The sequence below is a fragment of the Pseudomassariella vexata genome (genome assembly GCF_002105095.1).
Source record: "Pseudomassariella vexata strain CBS 129021 chromosome Unknown BCR38scaffold_8, whole genome shotgun sequence".
NCBI lineage: Eukaryota > Fungi > Ascomycota > Sordariomycetes > Amphisphaeriales > Pseudomassariaceae > Pseudomassariella > Pseudomassariella vexata.
The window spans coordinates 2,107,297-2,127,039 of NW_024467963.1; the positions used below are offsets into that span (position 1 = coordinate 2,107,297).

General features: G+C 50.1%; 6 protein-coding genes and 1 non-coding gene across 7 annotated transcripts; 2 read left to right on the forward strand and 5 right to left on the reverse strand.

The window, feature by feature from the left end:
- Nucleotides 1-819: 819 nt before the first annotated feature.
- Nucleotides 820-3,072, forward strand: BCR38DRAFT_517016 (uncharacterized protein; the record flags this gene model as incomplete). The annotated part of the gene is made up of 6 exons (XM_040865111.1): nt 820-1,002; nt 1,092-1,688; nt 1,774-1,950; nt 2,757-2,800; nt 2,855-2,927; nt 2,971-3,072. Exons 1-6 carry the CDS (start codon nt 844-846, stop codon nt 3,070-3,072), a joined length of 1,152 nt encoding a protein of 383 aa, XP_040715175.1. The 5' UTR covers nt 820-843.
- Nucleotides 3,073-6,883: 3,811 nt separating this feature from the next.
- Nucleotides 6,884-6,955, reverse strand: BCR38DRAFT_t198. The gene has a single exon. It is a non-coding gene; the product is annotated as a tRNA-Glu (tRNA).
- Nucleotides 6,956-9,335: 2,380 nt separating this feature from the next.
- Nucleotides 9,336-11,217, reverse strand: BCR38DRAFT_486255 (alternative NADH-dehydrogenase; the record flags this gene model as incomplete). The annotated part of the gene is made up of 3 exons (XM_040864006.1): nt 9,336-9,409; nt 9,473-10,777; nt 10,839-11,217. The coding sequence occupies 3 exons, from the start codon at nt 11,215-11,217 to the stop codon at nt 9,336-9,338; spliced, it is 1,758 nt and encodes a 585-aa protein (XP_040715176.1).
- Nucleotides 11,218-13,125: 1,908 nt separating this feature from the next.
- On the reverse strand, nt 13,126-13,764 carry BCR38DRAFT_486256 (uncharacterized protein; the record flags this gene model as incomplete). The annotated part of the gene is made up of 2 exons (XM_040864007.1): nt 13,126-13,420; nt 13,481-13,764. 2 exons carry the CDS (start codon nt 13,762-13,764, stop codon nt 13,126-13,128), a joined length of 579 nt encoding a protein of 192 aa, XP_040715177.1.
- A 29-nt stretch (nt 13,765-13,793) lies between these two features.
- Nucleotides 13,794-14,374, reverse strand: BCR38DRAFT_229835 (uncharacterized protein). The gene has a single exon (XM_040854307.1). It carries the CDS (start codon nt 14,203-14,205, stop codon nt 13,888-13,890), a length of 318 nt encoding a protein of 105 aa, XP_040715178.1. The 5' UTR covers nt 14,206-14,374; the 3' UTR covers nt 13,794-13,887.
- A 1,920-nt stretch (nt 14,375-16,294) lies between these two features.
- BCR38DRAFT_410429 (uncharacterized protein) lies at nt 16,295-16,705 on the forward strand (the record flags this gene model as incomplete). Its single annotated transcript, XM_040858463.1, has 1 exon — nt 16,295-16,705. The coding sequence occupies one exon, from the start codon at nt 16,295-16,297 to the stop codon at nt 16,703-16,705; it is 411 nt and encodes a 136-aa protein (XP_040715179.1).
- Nucleotides 16,706-17,137: 432 nt separating this feature from the next.
- Nucleotides 17,138-19,126, reverse strand: BCR38DRAFT_437054 (acyl-CoA N-acyltransferase). The gene is made up of 4 exons (XM_040860504.1): nt 18,854-19,126; nt 18,650-18,701; nt 18,025-18,264; nt 17,138-17,730 (listed from the first exon to the last, which is right to left on the reverse strand). The coding sequence occupies exons 1-4, from the start codon at nt 18,913-18,915 to the stop codon at nt 17,401-17,403; spliced, it is 684 nt and encodes a 227-aa protein (XP_040715180.1). The 5' UTR covers nt 18,916-19,126; the 3' UTR covers nt 17,138-17,400.
- Nucleotides 19,127-19,743: the final 617 nt, after the last annotated feature.

A 19,743-nucleotide genomic window follows, 5' to 3' on the forward strand; every position in this document is an offset into this window, starting at 1 on the left:
ACTCGGACCTGGGTTCCACCGGCGCGCTTTTTACCTATACAATTTTGTTCATTTACTTTTTCTTTCGCATCTGCACATAGTTCCAGATGTGGGCAACTGTCGTCGTCAGCAGCATTGAGGTGGCGTTCAGGACGGCATACACAAAACGAAGCCAAAAAGGATGGCTTCGCGGGTGGCATCATGTTATTATCAAAGAAATCGCAAGATACCATAAGGTTTTGTTTATTACTCGAACTGGAGAGCCTGGCTCTTGAAAGGGGGTTAGGACGAAGGGGAGAGAGAGAGTCTAGTCTATCTACACCTACGAGAGAACAGGATGTTGGTTGGTCGGCTTGGTTAAGCGGTGGGTTGGTCGGTCTGTGGGTCGGTCTGGTGTGTTTTTTGAGCCTGAACGGTTTGGTTTTGCATGGCGGGGTTTACGCATACGATGTAGCCCGTTGATGACGATGATGCACGACTGATGATGTGAAGAGGGAGATGGACAAGAAGAAGGAAGGGAATTGAGTGTGTGTGCACCGGCATACCTATTAGATTCACGGGTGGGATCACCACTTTTTGAGGTCAGACGACTATTGAATGAAAAGAGCTTATACATAAAGAGGATAGATGAACTGTGTTACTCGGTATTAATAAACACACTATGAACAGGCTTCCAATCCAAGCGTATCCATAATTGACTTGCGGTTTGCAGGCACACGGCGAGGAACTGAATTGAGTGCATCATCCTATTTGACCGACAAAATATCTGGGGACTTGCATGAACATCGTGCATACCGCTACGATAAGCGATAAGCTCTCACCCCTCCCTCAACCCAACCTAACTTGTCTTACGTGCATGCTCGCATGCAGATGGGATCTAATCTAGCTCCTTTCCGCCTTGCTTCTTCTGTGTCACGTTGGAAATCTAGAGTTCTGGGAAAAGAAGAAGGACAGCAGCTCCTGAAAATGACGGACGAAAACACCAAGCCGTCGGTTTCGATCCGGAAGTATATCAAATGGGGTGTGAGTCTTTCTTTCCCCCCCCCTCTCTCTCTCTCTCTTTTGCATTGTGATGAGTAAGAAGATCTCATACAAGCCCGTTCGCTATCTAGGACGCACCCCCGTCCGAACCCACGTCAACCTTGGTCCTCACCTCCCCGCAAAGACGATTCGTGGACGTACGGCTCCTGCTGCCTCTCCCTTCGGTTTCTGAGAAACAGCTCGACTGGGCGTTTGCAGGGACGTCGGAGCACAATGCTAAGGAAAAGCCGCCGCACTCGGTTTTCAGGCATTGGGTCGATTCGCGGTATGTGGATGCGGAGAAGGTGAGCGATGAGGGGGATGTGTTTGAGGGGGATGAAGGGACCGGGGTGCGGGGGGAAGTGTTGGAAAGGGGCAAGATGGAGAACCCGGATAGTGGGAGGGTGGAGGAGTATGAGGAGTGTTGGGTTGACGGGTTGGAGAGGGATGGGAAGATGGGAGTAGGGGGTTGGGTACTTAGGTTTGAGGATGGGGATGAGAAAGATGGAAGGACAAGGGGAATGATGGTTAGGATTGGGGAGGTGGTGCAGGGGATTTTGAGGATTGGTGGGGAGGTTGGGGTGGGGAGGTGGAAGATTGGGGCTCAGGGGGGAGAGAGGGAGAGGGAGTTTGTTGCTGAGATTGGGAAATGTGAGGAGTTTCCGACGGAGGGTTGGGGGGAGGTGAAAGTAGGCAAGGTGGTTGAGGCGAGGTCGGGGAGGAGGTGGGTTTGTGTTGAGTGTTGGTGAGAATGGCAACTGATGTCCCTAACAGTCAGTTACCGGTGGAATATCATGCACTCTCTACGTTACACGGCTTATTCAGAGTGAGGGTTATAAGTCTATGACGACGTTCAAAGGATGTGAATGTAGGGATTCGCATACTAAGTGCTTCTGGACGATGATAGTAGTTACCAATTACTACCTAGCAGGGAACGGACTGTATGATATTGTATGTCTGTGCGAAGTATTCAAACTAGTAATGCCATCTACTCGTCTGTATTTCTAGTAATAATTTTGATGCCATTTGAAGAGTATCTGAATGCTTCCTTTCGCTTGCATTGAAGCATTCCTATATAGCAAAAGAAATGATAATACTTATCCGTGTATTTCACATTAGTCTTCTGAACCTATGACAGGACACCTATTCGCTTTGAATGCGTCCTCAGAGATCATCTCCGTAATGTGATCAGTATTCCGCTGTTGTATCTCTTGTTAGCGGATTCTGGTTCTCAGACAACACAGCCCTGTGGGCAGGGACGACGGGGCTAAGTCTCTTGCGATATATGAGGTATAGCTGTCCTCTTGATTGATCTAAGATGCAGAGTTAATTTCGCTACCTCGTCCGTGCTTCCTGTAACCTCCGTCTTACTCTGTAAGGAAGGGCGGTAAAGTCCGAAGAAGTGACGAAATCAACTCTGGACCCTATTGGTAGCCGAGGGGATAACAGCAACACTGAGATTGGCTACTCCTGGGTTGGTAATGGTATCAAGCCGCTTCGCTTTGCGCACAACCTACTGAAAAGCACGAAGACTTGGTATTGATCAGTTGACATTTCAAAGGAGCGCTTCGTGGCTATGAGTTCAACTTCGTACGCAAAACCCTTTACCGACTTTCATTTGCGCAACCCTTTGGACCACGCGGCAAATTTGCAGATGTACGCTTCGCAAGGATTTTGCCAGTTTTGAAGGCCGGCATTGTGGAGGGAGCAGGCTGTCTCAGCCTTACATGTTGTAGATAATGCTCCATACACAACAGAGAGCCAGAAAGGCGCCCGTCTTGGAAGTGGCAAAGCGACTACTGTAAGTTATGAGGGGACTTTGTTGATTCATAAATGCTAACGACTTGGTTGGCAGTTATATTGAAAATTTGAACCCATGGGACATTCTTTCCCTGGCTGCAACCACCAGTTTAAGTGAAGCTTCATATGTGAGTCCTTTGATCTGTAAGCATATTGCCTTTGGTGCTGCAGTCCATGCCTCGGTCCCAGTCAGTTCTTACTGCGCTTGCGCTTCAAAAAGGGGGCTTCTGGGGTTCGCTAACCTCGGTCCAGTCCACTGGGTTTTCACGATAACTGGACTGGGTCGCGATCCTTCACCAACGAACTAATCTCGGATTCTCACTTAGCTTTATAGGGACAATGTTATTAAAGTGTTTACGGAATTGATCTATATAAATGTTTGTCTTATATTATTATTATTATTAAATACGCCGTAGGCTCGAAGCCCCCGGTACCTCTACAAGTACTCCCGTATGTCAAACCGTGCCCTAATGGCTGGACTAAATACATACGCTGCTACGTAGGTTCGCTCTATTAGCGACTGCGTTACGTCCGCCGCAATACTATGTTAGCTCTCACCCTACTAACAAAGTCCCCCTGAGAAGATCGATATTATCCGGGCCTAAGCGCTGTCCGACCGGTCCTGAGTAGCCACCTTGTGATAGTCCTGCTGACTGCTGGTTTCCCTGTCGCCGTCGCCAGGTCTCTACGTGTGTGTAGCGGCCATGGTGCGATAGTGGCCCGTAGGCGCTCTCTCGATCCTTCCAGCAGGCCGCAAAAGAGGATTACGTGCTCTGCCGTCTCGGGGGCCTCTCCACAGCGACATAGCGGCGAGTACACACCGAAGGCTCCTATCTTAAATAAGAAAGCTGATAGTCCTATTTTTCCGGTCCTGATCTGGCATAGGGTAGACGCCTCCGGTCGGTTTAGGCCTGAGTACTTGCCCTGTTTCGGCATTCGCATCGAGGGGCCCTCCGGCTCCTCGGCGATAGCGCGTCGCTGGCGGTCGTGTTGTGCTGCCCCGGAGAGCCATCTCTTCTCCCAGTGGTCTAGGAGGGCGGCCGGGGCTTCCTTCTCCTTGCCCATCCACTCGGAGCCCTTAGCCTCCTTCTCCAGCGTGTACCCCGCTGGTCTGAGCGATTGTGATGCCCGGTTCCGTCCCGCCGGCGTATCCTGTCGGAGTATGTGTGACGCTCTCGCGCTCGCGCTTCGAAGCAGGCTCCTTTTGCCGTTATTCCGTAGCTGTTCTTCAAATTTCGCCGCCCGGGCACTGAGATAGAGGTCTAGTGGCGGGATCGCTGCCTCTATTTCCAGGTGGCGGACCGATGTCGCTTTGTAGGCGCCGCAGACTATTCGGAGGCACTCATTCTGTATCCCGACTAGGCTCTTAGCTGGTCCCGCTGGTTCCTCGCTTATAGTGTGCCACGCAGCCGCCCCGAAGGCAATCGCGCTGCGAATAACCGACGTGTATAGTAGTCTCGCCCGTATAAGATCGCAGCCCCACGCCATGTTCACTAGCTTTGTTAGGGCTAGCTTCTGAGTCGCCATTTTTGATTTAACCCGCTCGGTATGGGCGTGCCACGTTAATTTGCGGTCAAACCAGACCCCTAGGAACCTTGCCCAGACCGTCGGCGTTACTGTAGCGTTTCCAAGACGGATACTCTGCGGGGAGGGGTCTCGGGTTCTAGTGAAGTGCATCAGCTCACTCTTATCCGGAGCGAACTCCATCCCGTGCCTGACGGCCCACCGTTGGCACGTAGCCCAAGCGTCCTCTAGTCGGCGGCAGGTCGTACCCGTGTCTGTGCTAACGCTAAGTAGGTTCGTATCGTCCGCGAACCCCACGACTAAGAGTAGGGGGTATTTCTCTGCTAGTTCCTCATATAGCGTCGAGATATATAGGATAAATAGTATCGGGGAGAGTGGCGACCCCTGGGGGACGCCAGCTCGTAGAGGGATTGGCTCTGACTCCTTACCGTCGAACCGGAGGCGTACTGTCCTATCCTCTACGAAGCTGTGTACCCATTCCTGAACCCACTCCGGGTAGCCCTTCCGGGCTAGTATGGAAATCAAACGCCTGTAGTTGACTGTGTCGAACGCCCCTTTGATATCAAGTTGTAGTAGTGAGGCGATCCCTCCGCGCCTCCACGCTGTATGGGTTACGTCCTCAACTATACCTATCGCTAATTCGGTGGACCGCCCTTTTCGGTTACCCATTTGGCCGTTTGGTAGCAGACCAGCCGTCTCCGCGACGGTAGTGATACGCTGGCACATCACCGCCTCTATCACCTTCCCTATCGTACTAAGCAGCGCTATCGGTCGCCAGCCGCTAGGGGTCTGCTTTTGGGCTGTCGTTTTGTTCGGCTTAGGGATAACGACTACCTTTGCCGAGCGGAGGCGCTCCGGGTAGTATCCTAGCCTAAAGCTTGCGGTCGCTATATCCGCTAGGATATCCCATAGGGGTTCACCACAGATTTTCAGCAGGCCCGTAGGGATCTGGTCATCGCCGGGGGCCTTCCAAGCCGCTGTCTTCTTGATAATAGCCTCGATGTCCTCCGCGTTTACCTCCTTAGGGACGTCCAGGTCTGATTTCGTCCGTGCCGGGTTGTGATCGAGGTCCGACAGGTCTATATCCGGGTCTGGGAAGAACCTCTCAGCTAGTAGCTTTGACTTCTCGTCGTGGGTGCGCGCCGTGGGTGCACCGCTTGCGTTCCGTCGAAGATCCGGCGTCCCATGGGTGTCAGGGGGTGTCCAGCTCCGAAGCCTAGCCCACCTCTGTAGTGCCCAAAGGCTTTTATGATCCTTCGCCGTCCTCTCGAGCTTCTCATGCCAGCTCCGCGCCTGTGCCTCGCTGATTTCGAGCCGTTGTTTTTGGTTAGCTCTTAAGTATTCGTCCCAGTTAGTCTGCGACCTCGCGTGGAGGTAATCTCGTCGTCGCCTCTTCGTCTCAGCGCAAGCCTTGCTGACCTGGGGGCACCACCACGGGGTCCCGGCGCCTCTACCAACAGTACGCCTAGGGGCCGCTACGTCGGCGATCTCTTGGAGGTTTTGGATGACCCAATCGATCGCCTGGTCTAGCTTGTCTTATATGTAATATACATTCCTCATGCGCCAAAATTAGGGAGGGCTGGACAATTAAAGGTAATGATAAAATTCGGTAGATATTGGAGGCCTTGTCTCATATGCTTCTGGTTACACACAGCAGCGCCTGCAATTGCAGATGGTGTTTCGCTTATTTCGCGTGCTGTGAATATAATGTGCCTGTTCGTTACAAGACGGGGAGGAGTCTGCTCGAAGGGACTTCCTACGTGCTCGTAGCTGTATTCCAGGCATGTTGGCAGTGGGCTCTACGCCCTCGACAGAGAGATGCCGGTTGCCAATGTAGTTACTAAAATAGATCACGATCCATCCTTCATTACCAAGGCTGCCTTGTCACTAGTTTGTAGCTGATATCACAGACGCTTCACCCGTTGTCACCACCTCGTGACTTGGTATCGACTTGAGCTGCACGCAACAGGTCTATCCGAGACGTATTAGAAGCATTCGGCCCCAAAATGAGATAAAGTGGTTTTTTTCCAGCCTCAAATATTTTCTTGAATATACTTGCATAGGCTCCTGAGCTTTCAGGTGCAATACTACATACATAAACCTACCAACTAGTCGTACTGAAGTGTGTGTAACACGCATCCGGGGATATGTTCCGGATATTGCTACGTGAGATGATTTTACTTGAGAGTAACACAGCCGTCAGTCTTTATGTAATTGGACGGAAAGAAAAATGACTTATAAACAATGCTGGAAGTCAATCTTGGCTGAATGTTGCAGGTGTTGTCAGCCAAGCGGAAGACCTGATAGCTGTCTTGGTCGCGAGCTTACGATATGCTTGTAATATATAACTAACGATAATTTCAGATTTGAATATCTTGGTCCAGTCTTTTTCTACCCCAAAGATCAGCCATCAAAACAATGAAAGTATGAGCATTTTCCATATTCAACAAGTGTGTAACTGCCGCAAAATATAGAACTAGTGCTGAGTATATTGAGACCTATGTACTGAAAAAAATGACATTTACATGTGTCAATTACCCGAATAAAATTCAAAGGTAAACTCCGAATCGGGGAATCGAACCCCGGGCTACACGGTGAGAGCGTGTAATGTTAGCCACTACACCAATTCGGAGGGCGTTACTTGACTTGTTACAGGGAACGGTAAATTCTAAATCTATAAACTTTTTCGGCTTCTCACTTTCAGTGGAGCTGGTTTGGTTCAATTGGGCCATGGTTCAAGCCAATCAAACTCAACTCTATAGACTCAGAATAACATTAACCTGTGCAAGCATTCCACAAGTTGTGGCTCCTGGCGCATTGTTTGGAGCATGTCAGCACGGAGCATTTCTGAGATTCACATCAGCGCTTGTACACTCTTCCAACTCCATTTTCAAGTTGTCACATTTCTCTTAACCATGTACTCCCCCGCGTTGTTAGCCTTGACTCCAATCTTCCCCGGACACACCATCTCGTGATCGTTGCACTTAAGCGAATTGTCTGAATCATGGCCACATATGGCATTACAGCGCCCGTGTGTTTATGTTTGAGACCTCACTGATAAACCCTGATGGCGTCTCTTTGAGTGACTACCTCGAAGGGCACGATTATAGTATGACTCCACATGGATACCATATTTCTATCTTCCGATTTTCATCTAATCTGGCTTGCTCTTTAACCCTTCGGCAACAATGATGAAGCTGAAGAGCCTGTCGTGAGTCTACTTATTATACAATACATGCGTACAACTGATAGATGCCGTAATAGCCACACTAGGGACATTTTCCAAACCCAAAAAGGGTAATACTAAGCCTAACTACGAAGCCTCAATAATTCAATGGCATACTCGGGCGGAGATCCACCTGACTAATACGGTTGCTGTCCCTTGAATCGATACTCCTAGCTTCCGTGCCCTTGCTAATAACAACAAGCCTCTTCCAAAGTCCTGGCCCGCTCCTTGCATTGAGATGACTGAGGTGTATTATTCTTTGGTTCTTCTCTGTTAATTAAGCATCCTCTGCCCAACGTTTCAATGAACTCCAAGAGCACACAGGTTCAGAGTGATGCGGGCTGTGTGAGACAGTCCACGAGTCGACAAGCTCTCCAGCCAAGTCTAAAGGTAGTAGGCATGGAGTAAAAGGAATATGAAGGTCCATTATATGGTGTCCCATAACTTATTATGGCCCTTCTAAACTAGGAACCATGATACCCGATTGTAGGTGGGCATGCATGTCATGTAATCATCTTGCGATCTACCTGACCACTTACTTCTATAGTATTAGAGTTTAAGCACATAAAAACTATGGCAAGCCGGATTACGCCGTAGCGAAACGCACCTTCTTCGGGGATAACCACAAGGACAGGTCATTTCTTCTAACATATAACGTCTCCACTCTACAGCGTACCTCCCAGGCTACACCACTAATAAGTCTGGTGATACTTTTACAGTCGTTGGAAACTTTCCCTTGCTCGAAAGGTATACTCTGCTCAAGTATCCATACCTCGATTTCGACGATCTTGCTCCATCGTCGCTTCAGCTTCCCCAAGCGCAGGACCAGCCCCTTTCCATTCGGTGTGCTTTTACTACATGTTATCGATACACTCGATTGTCCCCCCTGCCGCCAAACCTTCATTCCCAGGAAAAGGAAACAACTCGGTAAATCTGGATACATATGGGATAGCCTAACCTCAGCCAAGGTCAAAGCGCAGAAGCAACAGCTTTCGTACAGTGTTGCTAGGAAAGAGTACACATGTTCTACCTACCGCAAGTTCCCCCACATAAAGAATTACCAATGAGGACACATAAAGCCTGGAATCTGGGGCTTCGTGAATTCGACGACGGGTGCCTCGGTGTATTGAACACAAATCTCAGCAAAAGAGCTATCTATCACATGATCGTCAACGGTTTATTAATCAGGGCAAATGTGCAGATAGCATGGAGATTGCGACACCTGCTTGTGATTGTAGACCACGCCGTGCCAACGAGAACGAAGCCGAATGGAAACCATCCCATAGAACCATGAGTCCATTTTGATATGGGCACATCCGCATCACAACACACCCCACGTGCAACGCAGCAAATCGACATAACCATAGGGACCAGCTTGATGACCAGAGAAGATATATATGAGTGTGAGGTGCGTTGTTAATACCGAGTTTCCTCTCGGCCAGGTAACCAAACGGTAAGCGATGATTGCAAAAATCCATTTAATACTCGTCCGAGAAGTGCGCCGTCGCCCGCATTATACGCTCGATGATTGCCTGTGTGTGTAACAACCCACAACCTGGAGCTGTAAAACCGAGGTCGTCTGGTTCCAATCCGTCTATATTATCCATCCCCCACTGGTGTTCCGAACGGTTCCTTTTTGGCCTCACCACGTCTATTTCTGGTTGAAGCACGCCAGACCAACTCCTAAGAAGTGACAAGCAAAGAGAGTTCCCAGAACCGTGGTATCCAGTTGAGAAGAATCTCAACCCTTATTTCAAAAGCACGCATATGATATTTCTCTACGACCTTATTCACGGGAAACATCCCGGCCGTATATCTTGGCCTTGACCCAGTCCAAGGCGACGAGCACTCGGTTGCGGGCTAGCGACGAATGTCAGTACCGTTATGTCTAGTTGGCATCAAAGAAGATAGGGTGAAACTTACTGCTGAAACACATGCTCAAGTACGCACTCCTCCAGAAGTAGTACGTCAGGTTGCCGCCAAAGGCGAGGTTGCCATTGAACCACGAAACATCAGCAACGGCACGATCGCTACCAATATACGCCAAGCTGCCCTGGTGCGAGTAGTGGAATGGCTTGATATCCTTAATCCGTCGGAGTTGGCGCTCACAACCTTCGATCTCCTGCGTAACCTCGGCAGCATTGCCAGGCTTGATGTTCAGGGTCGAGCTCAGCTCGTGGATCTCGGACTCCAAAGACTCAGTCTTGGCCATGTTGTTGAACAGACGGGCGAGGAAAGCTCCTTCTTGCGAAGCGACTTGGGCCGTGGGCGCATATCCTGCGACGGCACAGTCACCTACGGCCCAGATGTCACGGGCGCCTTGAACAACGAGATATTCGTTGACGGCTAGACCGCGTCTCGAATCTTTCTGGGCGGGAATCTGGGACATGAGGTCCTTGACAATAGGTCGCAGGGCGTTGCCAGTGGCCCAGACAAGAAGACCATAGGGAATCGTGATCTTCTCCTTCTTGCCATCGGGGCCGGTAACATCAGCCTCGATAGTCTTGTCAGTCACTTTCTTCACCATGGTCTTCGTCTTAATCTCGATGTGCTCCTCCTTAAAGGTGCTTTCGGTGTAGTCAATGAGCTGCTTGCTGAACATGGGCAAGACGTTGGGCAGTGCCTCCACCAGCGTCACCTTGAAGCGGTCAGCGATGTCGGGGATCAGTTTCTTGATGTCCTCGTCGAAGAAATCGCGCAGCTCTCCGGCGAACTCAACACCGGTGGGACCTCCTCCTACGACAACCATGTGCAGTAAACGGTCGATCTCATCAGAGGCTTGATCCTTGAACGCAGCAGTCTCAACGCAATCCATGATCTTGGTGCGAATGGCCTGGGCATCGCGGATCTCTTTGAGGAAGCAACTGTGCTCGCGCACTCCAGGGATACCAAAAGTGGCATTCTCGGCACCAACACCAATGACCAGCATGTCGTAGGGAACCTCCGTCTCGTTGATGACGCCCTTGATCTCGCTGCTGTCGGATATCTTGATGACCTTTCTCTCGGCGTCGATATGAGTAGCCTCAGCTTCGTAGTACTTGACAGCCGCCTTCTTGTGACGCAGAATCTGGCGCACCGGCTCCATGATGGAGCGGTGCTCAATGTTACCGGTTGTACATGACGGGAGGAGGGGCGTAAACAGGAAGTAATTGCGCGGCGACACGACAACCACGTTGTAGTTTTCCGTGTCAAGCTTCTTCAGGAGAGCAACAGAGCCCCAGCCGGTGCCTTTCGAACCCACACGTCAGGATTTTGTGACTCAGCGATTGACCAGCGTTTTTCGACTTACCGAGAATAACCAATGTCTTCTTGTGGGGATCGGGGTTGTACTGCTCTTCTGGATGGCGGGCATCGTAACCATCGTAGATAATGTAAGCAGTACCGCCGATTAGAGACAGGTAGGTCAAGCGCCAGGACCATCTGACGGTACCGCGTAACCTTCTCGACCACTTGCCGGGCCGAGCTGGGACGGTAGGCGGCACGTCTGCATATCCTCTCGTGAATTGACGCGAGACGGTCGATCGCGTGCGTGTGATGAGGGCGGACGGAAATGCGGGTTTACGCGCAGGTGACGTCGTCGCGAAGTTTGCGACAGCTCCTCCCGCAAGCTTCTTCTGGGGAGCTCCAGTGGCAGAGAGGCGGGTCAAGGCTCGCGATGATGAAGCCATAGCTTCGACGGCCTGTTTGTGAGGTTCAATGGGTCGCGATCTGGGTAGGAATGCACCGAAGGTCTATGGAAGTAAAATAACTGAGGTCAAGGGGGGTTTATTAGGTGAGCTGTCGACGACAGATTGGATGACAATCTTCCTCTCGTGAGAGGATTTTCAGATTTCCCAGCCGCAGGGTAGATCAACGTAATTGATTTCTGCTGGAGCTCCTGTGATAAGCTAAAAAACTGGGTGCGCCGCAGGTCCGACAACCAATTTTTCTATTGGACCCGCTACAAGTAGAAGTAGCAAAGCTGCCGCAATTCGAAGCTTGGTCTTCGAAGGTTTCGACTTCTGCATCAACCTGCAGCAAGAAGATACGGCAGGTGCGCACCATATGCTCTCCACTGGTCCGGCCGACTATCATCCGCGGTCTTATGCATTTCTAGTTGAGTCTTCGATAGAGGGTGTTTCTAAAGTTATGCTCGTTGACACTAGCACCGCCTTGCGAATTCGGAGCATTCCAAGACCTCTAGGCACAAGTGAACCCGGGGTTCTTTAATTTTTGTGAACATTTTCCTACATGTGGCTGCCGCGGTCGCACACGAGGCATTTTCGTCCTCCCCCAAATAGCCCAGCCCTAAAATACGCTTTGTTCCAATGTCACCGCTGTTCGTGGGGGCTTCGTCCAGTTGGACCTCGAGTTGACACTAGCGCCACTTGTCGAAAATAACTCAGCCAGAATACCATTACAATGCGAAGTCAACTAGTCATCTGAAGATAGGCACGGAAAGTCTCATAGTGCAACACCACCCGTCCCAGTGTGCATTGCAACATCGGCAATCGGCATTCGATCGGGAATTCGGCGCCGGCAGACTTGGGGTACAACCCACTTCAACTCTCTTGTGACAGCCGCCTACGGCAGTCTGTTCTGTCATAGCAACACAAAGATGTGGATAACGGAATAAAAGTCACATCGACTGCAATGACCTTGGATAAGTTGATATTCCGCTGTTGTAACGCACGAATATCGGCGTAACCATCCAACGAGCCCTCCTGGCGACATCAACTGCAACTGATCTTGTTGTTGATGGCAAGCCGTCCGCACAACATGTCACCTTAATCAAAGCCAATTTCGGGTTGAGCATGCCTATCCGCGGCTATGAGTGAGGAATCACAAGCTCTCACATCCGAGACAGGAGGCTAGTGGGTTTCCCGAGGTATGATGAGCGCCATGTATCAAGGTCACCAGCACATGGAATCCACGAAAGGTTGTTCTCCCGACGAACAAGGCAGTGGCCCAGGAGATCATGGCCTGAGCTCGACACGAGCGAATGCTGTCAAGCAGATTAATAATAGGCATTACTTATTCAGGCGCAAGTCGGTTGTATTCACTATCGACGTCACCCTAACAGAATTCCAGCATTAGGATTGAGTATAAAACATCTTTCAAACCCTTTCGTCATGTCGTATCGTACTATCATGAGGATGCGGCTGTTACGGCAAAAATAAAAACAAACAGAAAAAAACAAAGCCCAACCTCCTCCCTCTCCAACTCCTGCCCAAAAAAACAGAACAGCAAGCTCTGGACAGTAGAAAGCTCGAATGCGTATGCCAGAACTTGGCATATATCAAAAAGGCTCGCCCGGTCGATGTCCCTTTGCGCCATACCTCGTACCTTGTTGCCGTCCGGTGGCCTGGTTTCCGAATAGGGGTCAGGCCCGCCGTATTTGGTAACTGAAGAAGCCCCGGTGGAATTCTCATGGGCAGCCGTAGTAGTGGAAGACCCGGCAACTTCGACCAATGTGCATCCTATGCCTTCGGGGCCTTTCGAGCGTTGTCTGCGAGGGAAGAGGCCGACTTTGAGCCGGTGTAATTGCCACAGGCTTTTGCGCATAAGTTTTCGTTCATGATACAGACCTCCAGGGGTCACTTCTCGCAGCCTTTGCACTTCTCGCCGTTAGGATGCACTGTGCCGTTCTGTTCTATAGCATCAGCCGCTATCTTCGCCTGGCGCGTCTTCTGGTTAGGCCCACCCGACTGTGTTTCGACAGGAGCATGTGTTTGTATTTGGGATGCGGCAGGCTGGGCATTCGGGGCCTGAGTTTGTATCGGGGCCGGCTGTTGATTACCCAAGGTGTGGATGGCGGTATCGCTATCGGCCCCTGCCCATAATACGGCGTCTGAGGTGGAGCCAAAGCTGGAGCTGGAGCGGAATGCGATGCTTTGAAAAATCCGGGTTGATGACGGCCCGGTATGTTACGAAATGGAGTCCTGGCGCTACCGCTTTGGTGGCCTTGCCGGTACTAGGTCTGCGCGTTTCCTCCACGTTTTGCTCCTCGGCTGGCCTTGATCTTGCTCCGAGTGCCAAGGATACTGGAAGCTCACATCCCGTGCCGTATATTCCTGCTGGCTTCCTGAGGCTTGAGTACTCGAGTTGGTCGAAGCGTAGGCGTGAGCTCCCGGCAGTGAAGCGTACTCGTTGTTCACTGGTTCTTCGATGAGACCACAGTCCTTTCGGTTTGGTGGCCAGCGCCTCGCACTGTCGCGGGCAGCAATGCGGTCCATCTCATTATTGCGAAGGAGAGGGCTGATGTATGGAGAAGCTCTCTCCACCGCGGCGCAACCTTTCGTTTTCCACCTCGACCGGGACGAGTAATGGATGACAATGCTTCCTCTTGTCTACATTCATTACTCTCTGTTTGATGCTGAAATGGGCACCGTTGGCAGCGTCGTATTCGTTCCTCCAGATCTCCTTGTTGTTTGGCTGAGGCCTGCTGGAGCCTGCTGATGGAACGTAGCAGGGATGTTCATCGCGGTGCGGTAGGAGTAACCAGTCGCTGAGATGAAGAAGATGTGGTCTGGCCGAGAGGTTCTGGGGCCCGCTGAAGACTCGGCAGGGTTGTTCGTCACGGTCTGTAGGTAGGATTTAGTCCTCGAAGTCTCCCTGTTGTCTTGCCAAGTTCTACTGGAGCCCGCGGTGGAAAAATCGGCAAAGTCGTCCATCATGGTCGGTTGATAGGATACTCTCCTCGAAGTGCCCCTATTGTCAGGTCTAGGCCTGCTGGAGCCAGCAAATTCGCCGACGTTAGATAACCCAGCATAGTTTGTGCGTATATGGCTCACTGGAAACTAAAACATTGCGTTCGTCGGCAAATGCGCACCTGGTTATGATGACGTTGTCGGATGCGGGTGATCTTGTTGACGGCTTGAAAGGGGCAAAACCCGTGTGGCGCAAAAAGTTGTGCGAGGCAAGTTGGAGGGACGGGATACGAGGAAGTGACACTTGCATTGGATGAAGAGGATTCGTGCCGTAGCTGCCTCTTGTCATTTCTGGTACAGGGTATGTTAAAAGCAGCTTTTCGCCGCCTGCGCCCTCTTTAGGGCGCGTTCTATTTGGCCCTTTCTCCGATGGGGTTGACTATTGTGACTTATTTTTTTGATGATTAGATGATGAGGAAACCTCGAACAAAATGGAGATAAAAGGCCTTGTTTATGTAAGAAAACGTCCCTGTTCGATATCGCCAAATATGTCTAGACGATTATAAATAGGCCATCATTCTGCTCCAGTTATACGGAACAACACTCTCCGCCGTCATATAACCGGAGTGACGTCTTCTAGTGAAGTATCTGACGGTGATTGTGTTACCTTAGGTAAGCCTTCCGTCTTGGGTGCTGAATATAAGCAATTTTAGATTACGTTGAAGATTCGGTGGATTTAGGTGGCCAGTATGAAGGTGTTGCATAGGAAGGTGAAAGCACGAAACTTGCTGCGGGATCTCAGAATAGCAGCAGAACATTATTCAATATGGCAGCATCACATCGTTATAGACTGGCATTTATAAAGCTACCGTCGGCTTGATCCGATCGTTTTACTTTTTTCGATTATTGGGTGGTTTTAGAGAGGGAAATCCTGTTCGTCAGGTCAACTGTATGCTGCGAGAACTGTATCTTGGCCCCGACCATGTGTCGAAAGGAAGGTGCGACAGTGTGCCACCAGAAGGACTGTGTCTGCGAAAAGAAGAGCTGGCAGTGTGCCGACGCAAAGAAGAACAAGACGAAGAAAGAAGTTGACGAGTGGACCGACCGCGAGGAAGATTGATATGAGAAATAAACTCCGAAGCTACGGAGCGTGTGATCCGAATTTAAGTAAATTGCAAAGTTGAGCGAGTTAGGGAAGCCCCATTTACCTTGTTCTATTACTCTGAGATCAGTTGATCGATGTGTTTCTGGGATATCCAACCTCTGACGGACCACCTTGTCGGCAGTACATTTCGTTGGCCTTACATATGTGACTATTTGCCAAAGCTGTGCCTGAAGCAACGGATCCCGAAATTTCTTGAATTCCAAGTTGATTTTATGTAGAAAAAAAGTTGGGACTGAACATATGAACCGCCTTATGAAATCGATGCTCCATAGGTTCAAGTTGGGGGTAACGCTGCAGTAGATACGACTTCTAGACCCGGCGGCATTCAGGGACACACACACATCACTACAGAAATTAGCGAAATATACCAAGTCTTTGAGTCCATGTAGCAAATCTCTGCTATTGTACCAGTGAAAATATATCAATAAAGTAAGCAAAATCGATCGGAGCATCGAGGATGTTAAGGGCCAAGCCTGGAGTGCATCTGTATTCCTCAGCATCTCCTATTTTAAGATCGGAAAACAAGCAGACTAATATAGGCCCGTGAGCCTCTTAGCCAATAAGTGACGGTATCCTCTCCGTGGAGGTCCAGCCCCATATATGCTAATTTTGGTAAGATCTATTCTTGCCCGGGTACACAACCCGGAGTAAATAAGACCCTACGTTGAAGGTATCTTAGACTCTGCGACTACGAATGAGATATTTGAGAACCAGGCGGAAATGGGCCAAATATGCAGGCACTACATGAGGAGCTCGATGTGGTCCGACGTTACGTAAAACAGCCCGTCAACGCCTTTCAACTTCTGTATATAAGAACCAGACAGCTTCACACCAACGTGGAAAGTCCTCTTATCAACGGTTCGAATAGCACAGGACATCAAAGACACTCACTTAAATCTTCTCAAACCCCTCAAGCAACTCAGACATTTCTAAACTCCCCAACAACTCACCATGAAATCCTCAAACCCCCTCGTCCTCCTTATCACCCTCCTGACCACCCAAACCTACACCACCCTCGCCGCCTCAGGCTACTGCAACACCGTCGTGTCCACCAAGTCGGGCGCCTACACCATCAGCTACCCGGCTTACAGTAGCGGTGGCTCCACAACCAAAGACTGCATCATGAATGAAGGGGCGGCCGGCAGCGGCGTCAAGTCGGTCCAGGTCGCCTACAACCACTGCTACGGCTCCGGGCTGGCCGAGGATGGCGACTACGGCCCCAATACCAAGGCTGCAGTCAAGACGATCCAGCGTGGAATTGGTGGACTCGACATAGATGGGATATACGGGCCAAAGACGGGGGCTAAGATGAATTATTGGGGGGTTCACAGTTCAGGTTCGCATTGGTGTGTGAGCATTTAGGTCGTATTCAAATGGCTTGGGTGGTAGCGAAGTTAGGTATATTTAAGCAATGAATTATGTTGGTATCTTTGCACGTTTTTTGTGGTTCAGTCTACTCAAGTGGACATTAAGTGAGTAGGGAACACCAGTCTCTCATTGCGTCAGCAGTATGCTGCGTAAGAGGCTTGAAGTCGGGACATCCCGTAAGAACAGCGTGCCATGTATGATCTCACGGACGAGGCCAAAATCTCGCGGTCGTCTTGACCTGGCCGTTGCTGGTAGATGTGGACGCCAGGTTCGTGAAGGACCTACCGTGATTCTACATAGCAACATGTATTCCACAATCGAGATCGTGCAATCTCTTCCTGGTTGCTTGGCTTTCTGATTTTGATTCACGCCTACATTGGAGTTATTCACATGATCGTAAATTCATAATAAATTTCCGAAGGACGCGGGAGAGTGACCACAGCAAATAGGTATCAAATGAACCCTAGGGATCAGTAACCCGAAGTGCTGAGACTCCGAGTCTCACAAGTAAAAATTCATCTGATTCTGTATGTTCGTAGGTGTTTGTGCCGTGAAGAGTAGTTTCCGAGCAGGTTTTCAGCGACTTTACTAAGGTTGTTCCATGTGCATCTTTATTGTATCGTCCTTGTCTGACGTTAGATTCAGTTTTTCACAATCAGATGTTGATGTTGCATCCGGTGACTTGAAATTCATCTGTCCTGCGGCTCCGCATTCGGCTCCCTCACCATAGAGAATAGCTTGATAGCTATACCATCGTCGTTGCACTCGAGCTCCGTCGCAAACTTGAAGCCGAATCGACCATAGATCTGCATGTTAGGAACATCGCGACTGGATTCGAGGTAGCATTTAATCTGCTTTGCGTCGGCAAGATCCGTCACGGCTTCCATCATAAGTCGACCAACCCCCTTGCCCTGTGCTTTAGGCACTACGACCATAATATTGAGAAAATAATATCCGCGAGGATCAGTCCAGACAGTTGATTGGGCCTGGGCTTGAGCTTCCTTCCAGATGTAGTAGCGCTATGGCACAAACAACGTTAGCTGAATCGTGATGAAATACCGGAAGAGTGGCAGAGATGGCTGAGTCTGGTTCCGAGGGCTGGGCTGACACACGTATTGAGACGACGAAGCGCACAGGCAGCCTCGGTCAGACCCTGAGTACAACCTTGTTCGGTCAGGCCAAACAAGCTTTCTCGTTATCACATCTCCCGAGCTCCAACTAGAAGAACGTTTGGTTGGATCCCAGCATTGCGACTTCAAAGAAGACTGGTGTATTATTGTATTCGAGCCGTGGTGAAAGCTGACATGACTTACCTTCACATTCAAGCCACCTCGACCGTAGTACAGATTCATACCGACTTGATTGAGCCACAACCGCCAATCCTCGAACAAGTCATGCCAAGTGGTCACGTGGCCTACTCTCTGGGGTTTCAACCAACAAGCAACGCCAAGAATCTCATCGGAGCCTTCCTCCTTGGCCACATGGAAGATCCCATTGCGTATCCCCCATCGGCAGCGAATGCCGAGCGAGGTAACATTACGTCGCGGGTCGAACTGTATAACTGGCTTGTTAATGGCAATTCTCTCTGGATTGAGTGGTCCACGCGTTCTTGACGGAATATGAAACGGTCAGCCTCGTGAGCAGAGCAGCTGAGTTCACTCAAAAATGTATAAAGCCGCCGATATTCGGGCCTGCTACCAGAAAGAACCACGGAATTTCCATGCAGTTTGCAGTTGCCGCAGGCGTAACGGAGGGTCACACCCAGCGGGAGAATATTCCACTTTCATTCATCAAGCGAGAGCTCTATTGCCATGAAACAGTATTGCGGCTTGGCATCCGTCCAGCTCAGGCGAAACGGGCGCATCTCAAGCATGAAAAGGTCGACGACGGCAGTTGGAGTTCATGACCAGGGGAGCACTGCTTGCAAAGGACGCATACCTTGGACTTATCGAATATCCAGTTGTTGTAAGGATCGTCTGCGAATGCAACCCTTGATGGGTGAATAGTTAGCATGCGTTGTTATTAAACGTCAACGGCAACGGGCGCAAGATGGCAGCGGGTGATTCTGACAGCTCCCTATGATAACTGCCAGTCGGCGACAGAAGAAAGGCCAGTGTAGAGTTGTCAATCTTATGAACATACTGTATGGCTTTCACTGCACCTGATATATCCGCCTCTGTCAGAGGATAGACCTTGATAGCCATCGCGACTATGTTTGTCGGCCGAGCAGAATGAAGCAACGTCCGATACTCACGTCTTAACTCATTGGAGGGGAAGCTGCATATCTTTGGCTAAGCAGGTTATACTCGCGAGTTTTCGTTCTGATCGAGTCGCAATTTATATTTTTCCAAAGAATGCTCACAACGGCATTGTGAGCAAATTGATAAAATTAATGAAAAGAGGTATCGAAATGGACTGTCGATGTGATTAGTGACAACCGCCACAAACTGATGGTGGAAGCCCTACTTCCCGTCTCGACCACCCGCTAATGTCTTATGCACCAACTGGAAGGAAAAACCTGTTAGTCACCAAGTGACTTTGGAATCCATCGGGATCCCTCTTTTTCCTACCTTTCCTGCCTTTGAGAATTCATGTGGACCGTTTGCATTTGTATGGCAAGTATTGCCAGAGAAGGTTTGCTCTTTCCAAGGCATTTGCATAGACATGAAGTATGGGAAACACCGCTGTGGCGTACAGCGTTGTTTCTTCTTACCGATTGCTGAGTAAAAACATCCAGCTAACGCTGTCAACAAAGATTGGCTTGTCCTAGCCGATACCAATACACCATCGACAAATTTCCCCTATAAAGTGAATTTTTACAACACGTCAGGTTTCTTCAACGTCGTTCGCCCAGTGCAGCAAGTTCCAAACGGGCAACCCCTGGAAAGAGGTTCGGAAGCCGGCTTGCCCAAGCACGCATATCCAAGACTTAGGGCAAGGACCGTCTGGACGCCGAGTCTGACGCTTGCCTGGGGTGCAAATGTAAGGCTGTCTCAGGAAACGCCACAACAATATGTGATACTGATAATTAG

Coding starts and splice junctions, on each gene's coding strand:
- BCR38DRAFT_437054 (XM_040860504.1), bottom strand. CDS start 18,915: ATGGCTATCAAGGTCTATCCTCTGACAGAGGCGGATATATCAGGTGCA. Junction 18,702..18,853: donor GGTGCAGTGAAAGCCATACA/GTATGTTCATAA, acceptor TCACCCATCAAG/GGTTGCATTCGCAGACGATC. Junction 18,265..18,649: donor GGATATTCGATAAGTCCAAG/GTATGCGTCCTT, acceptor CCAGTTATACAG/TTCGACCCGCGACGTAATGT.
- BCR38DRAFT_229835 (XM_040854307.1), bottom strand. CDS start 14,205: ATGATGGACGACTTTGCCGATTTTTCCACCGCGGGCTCCAGTAGAACT.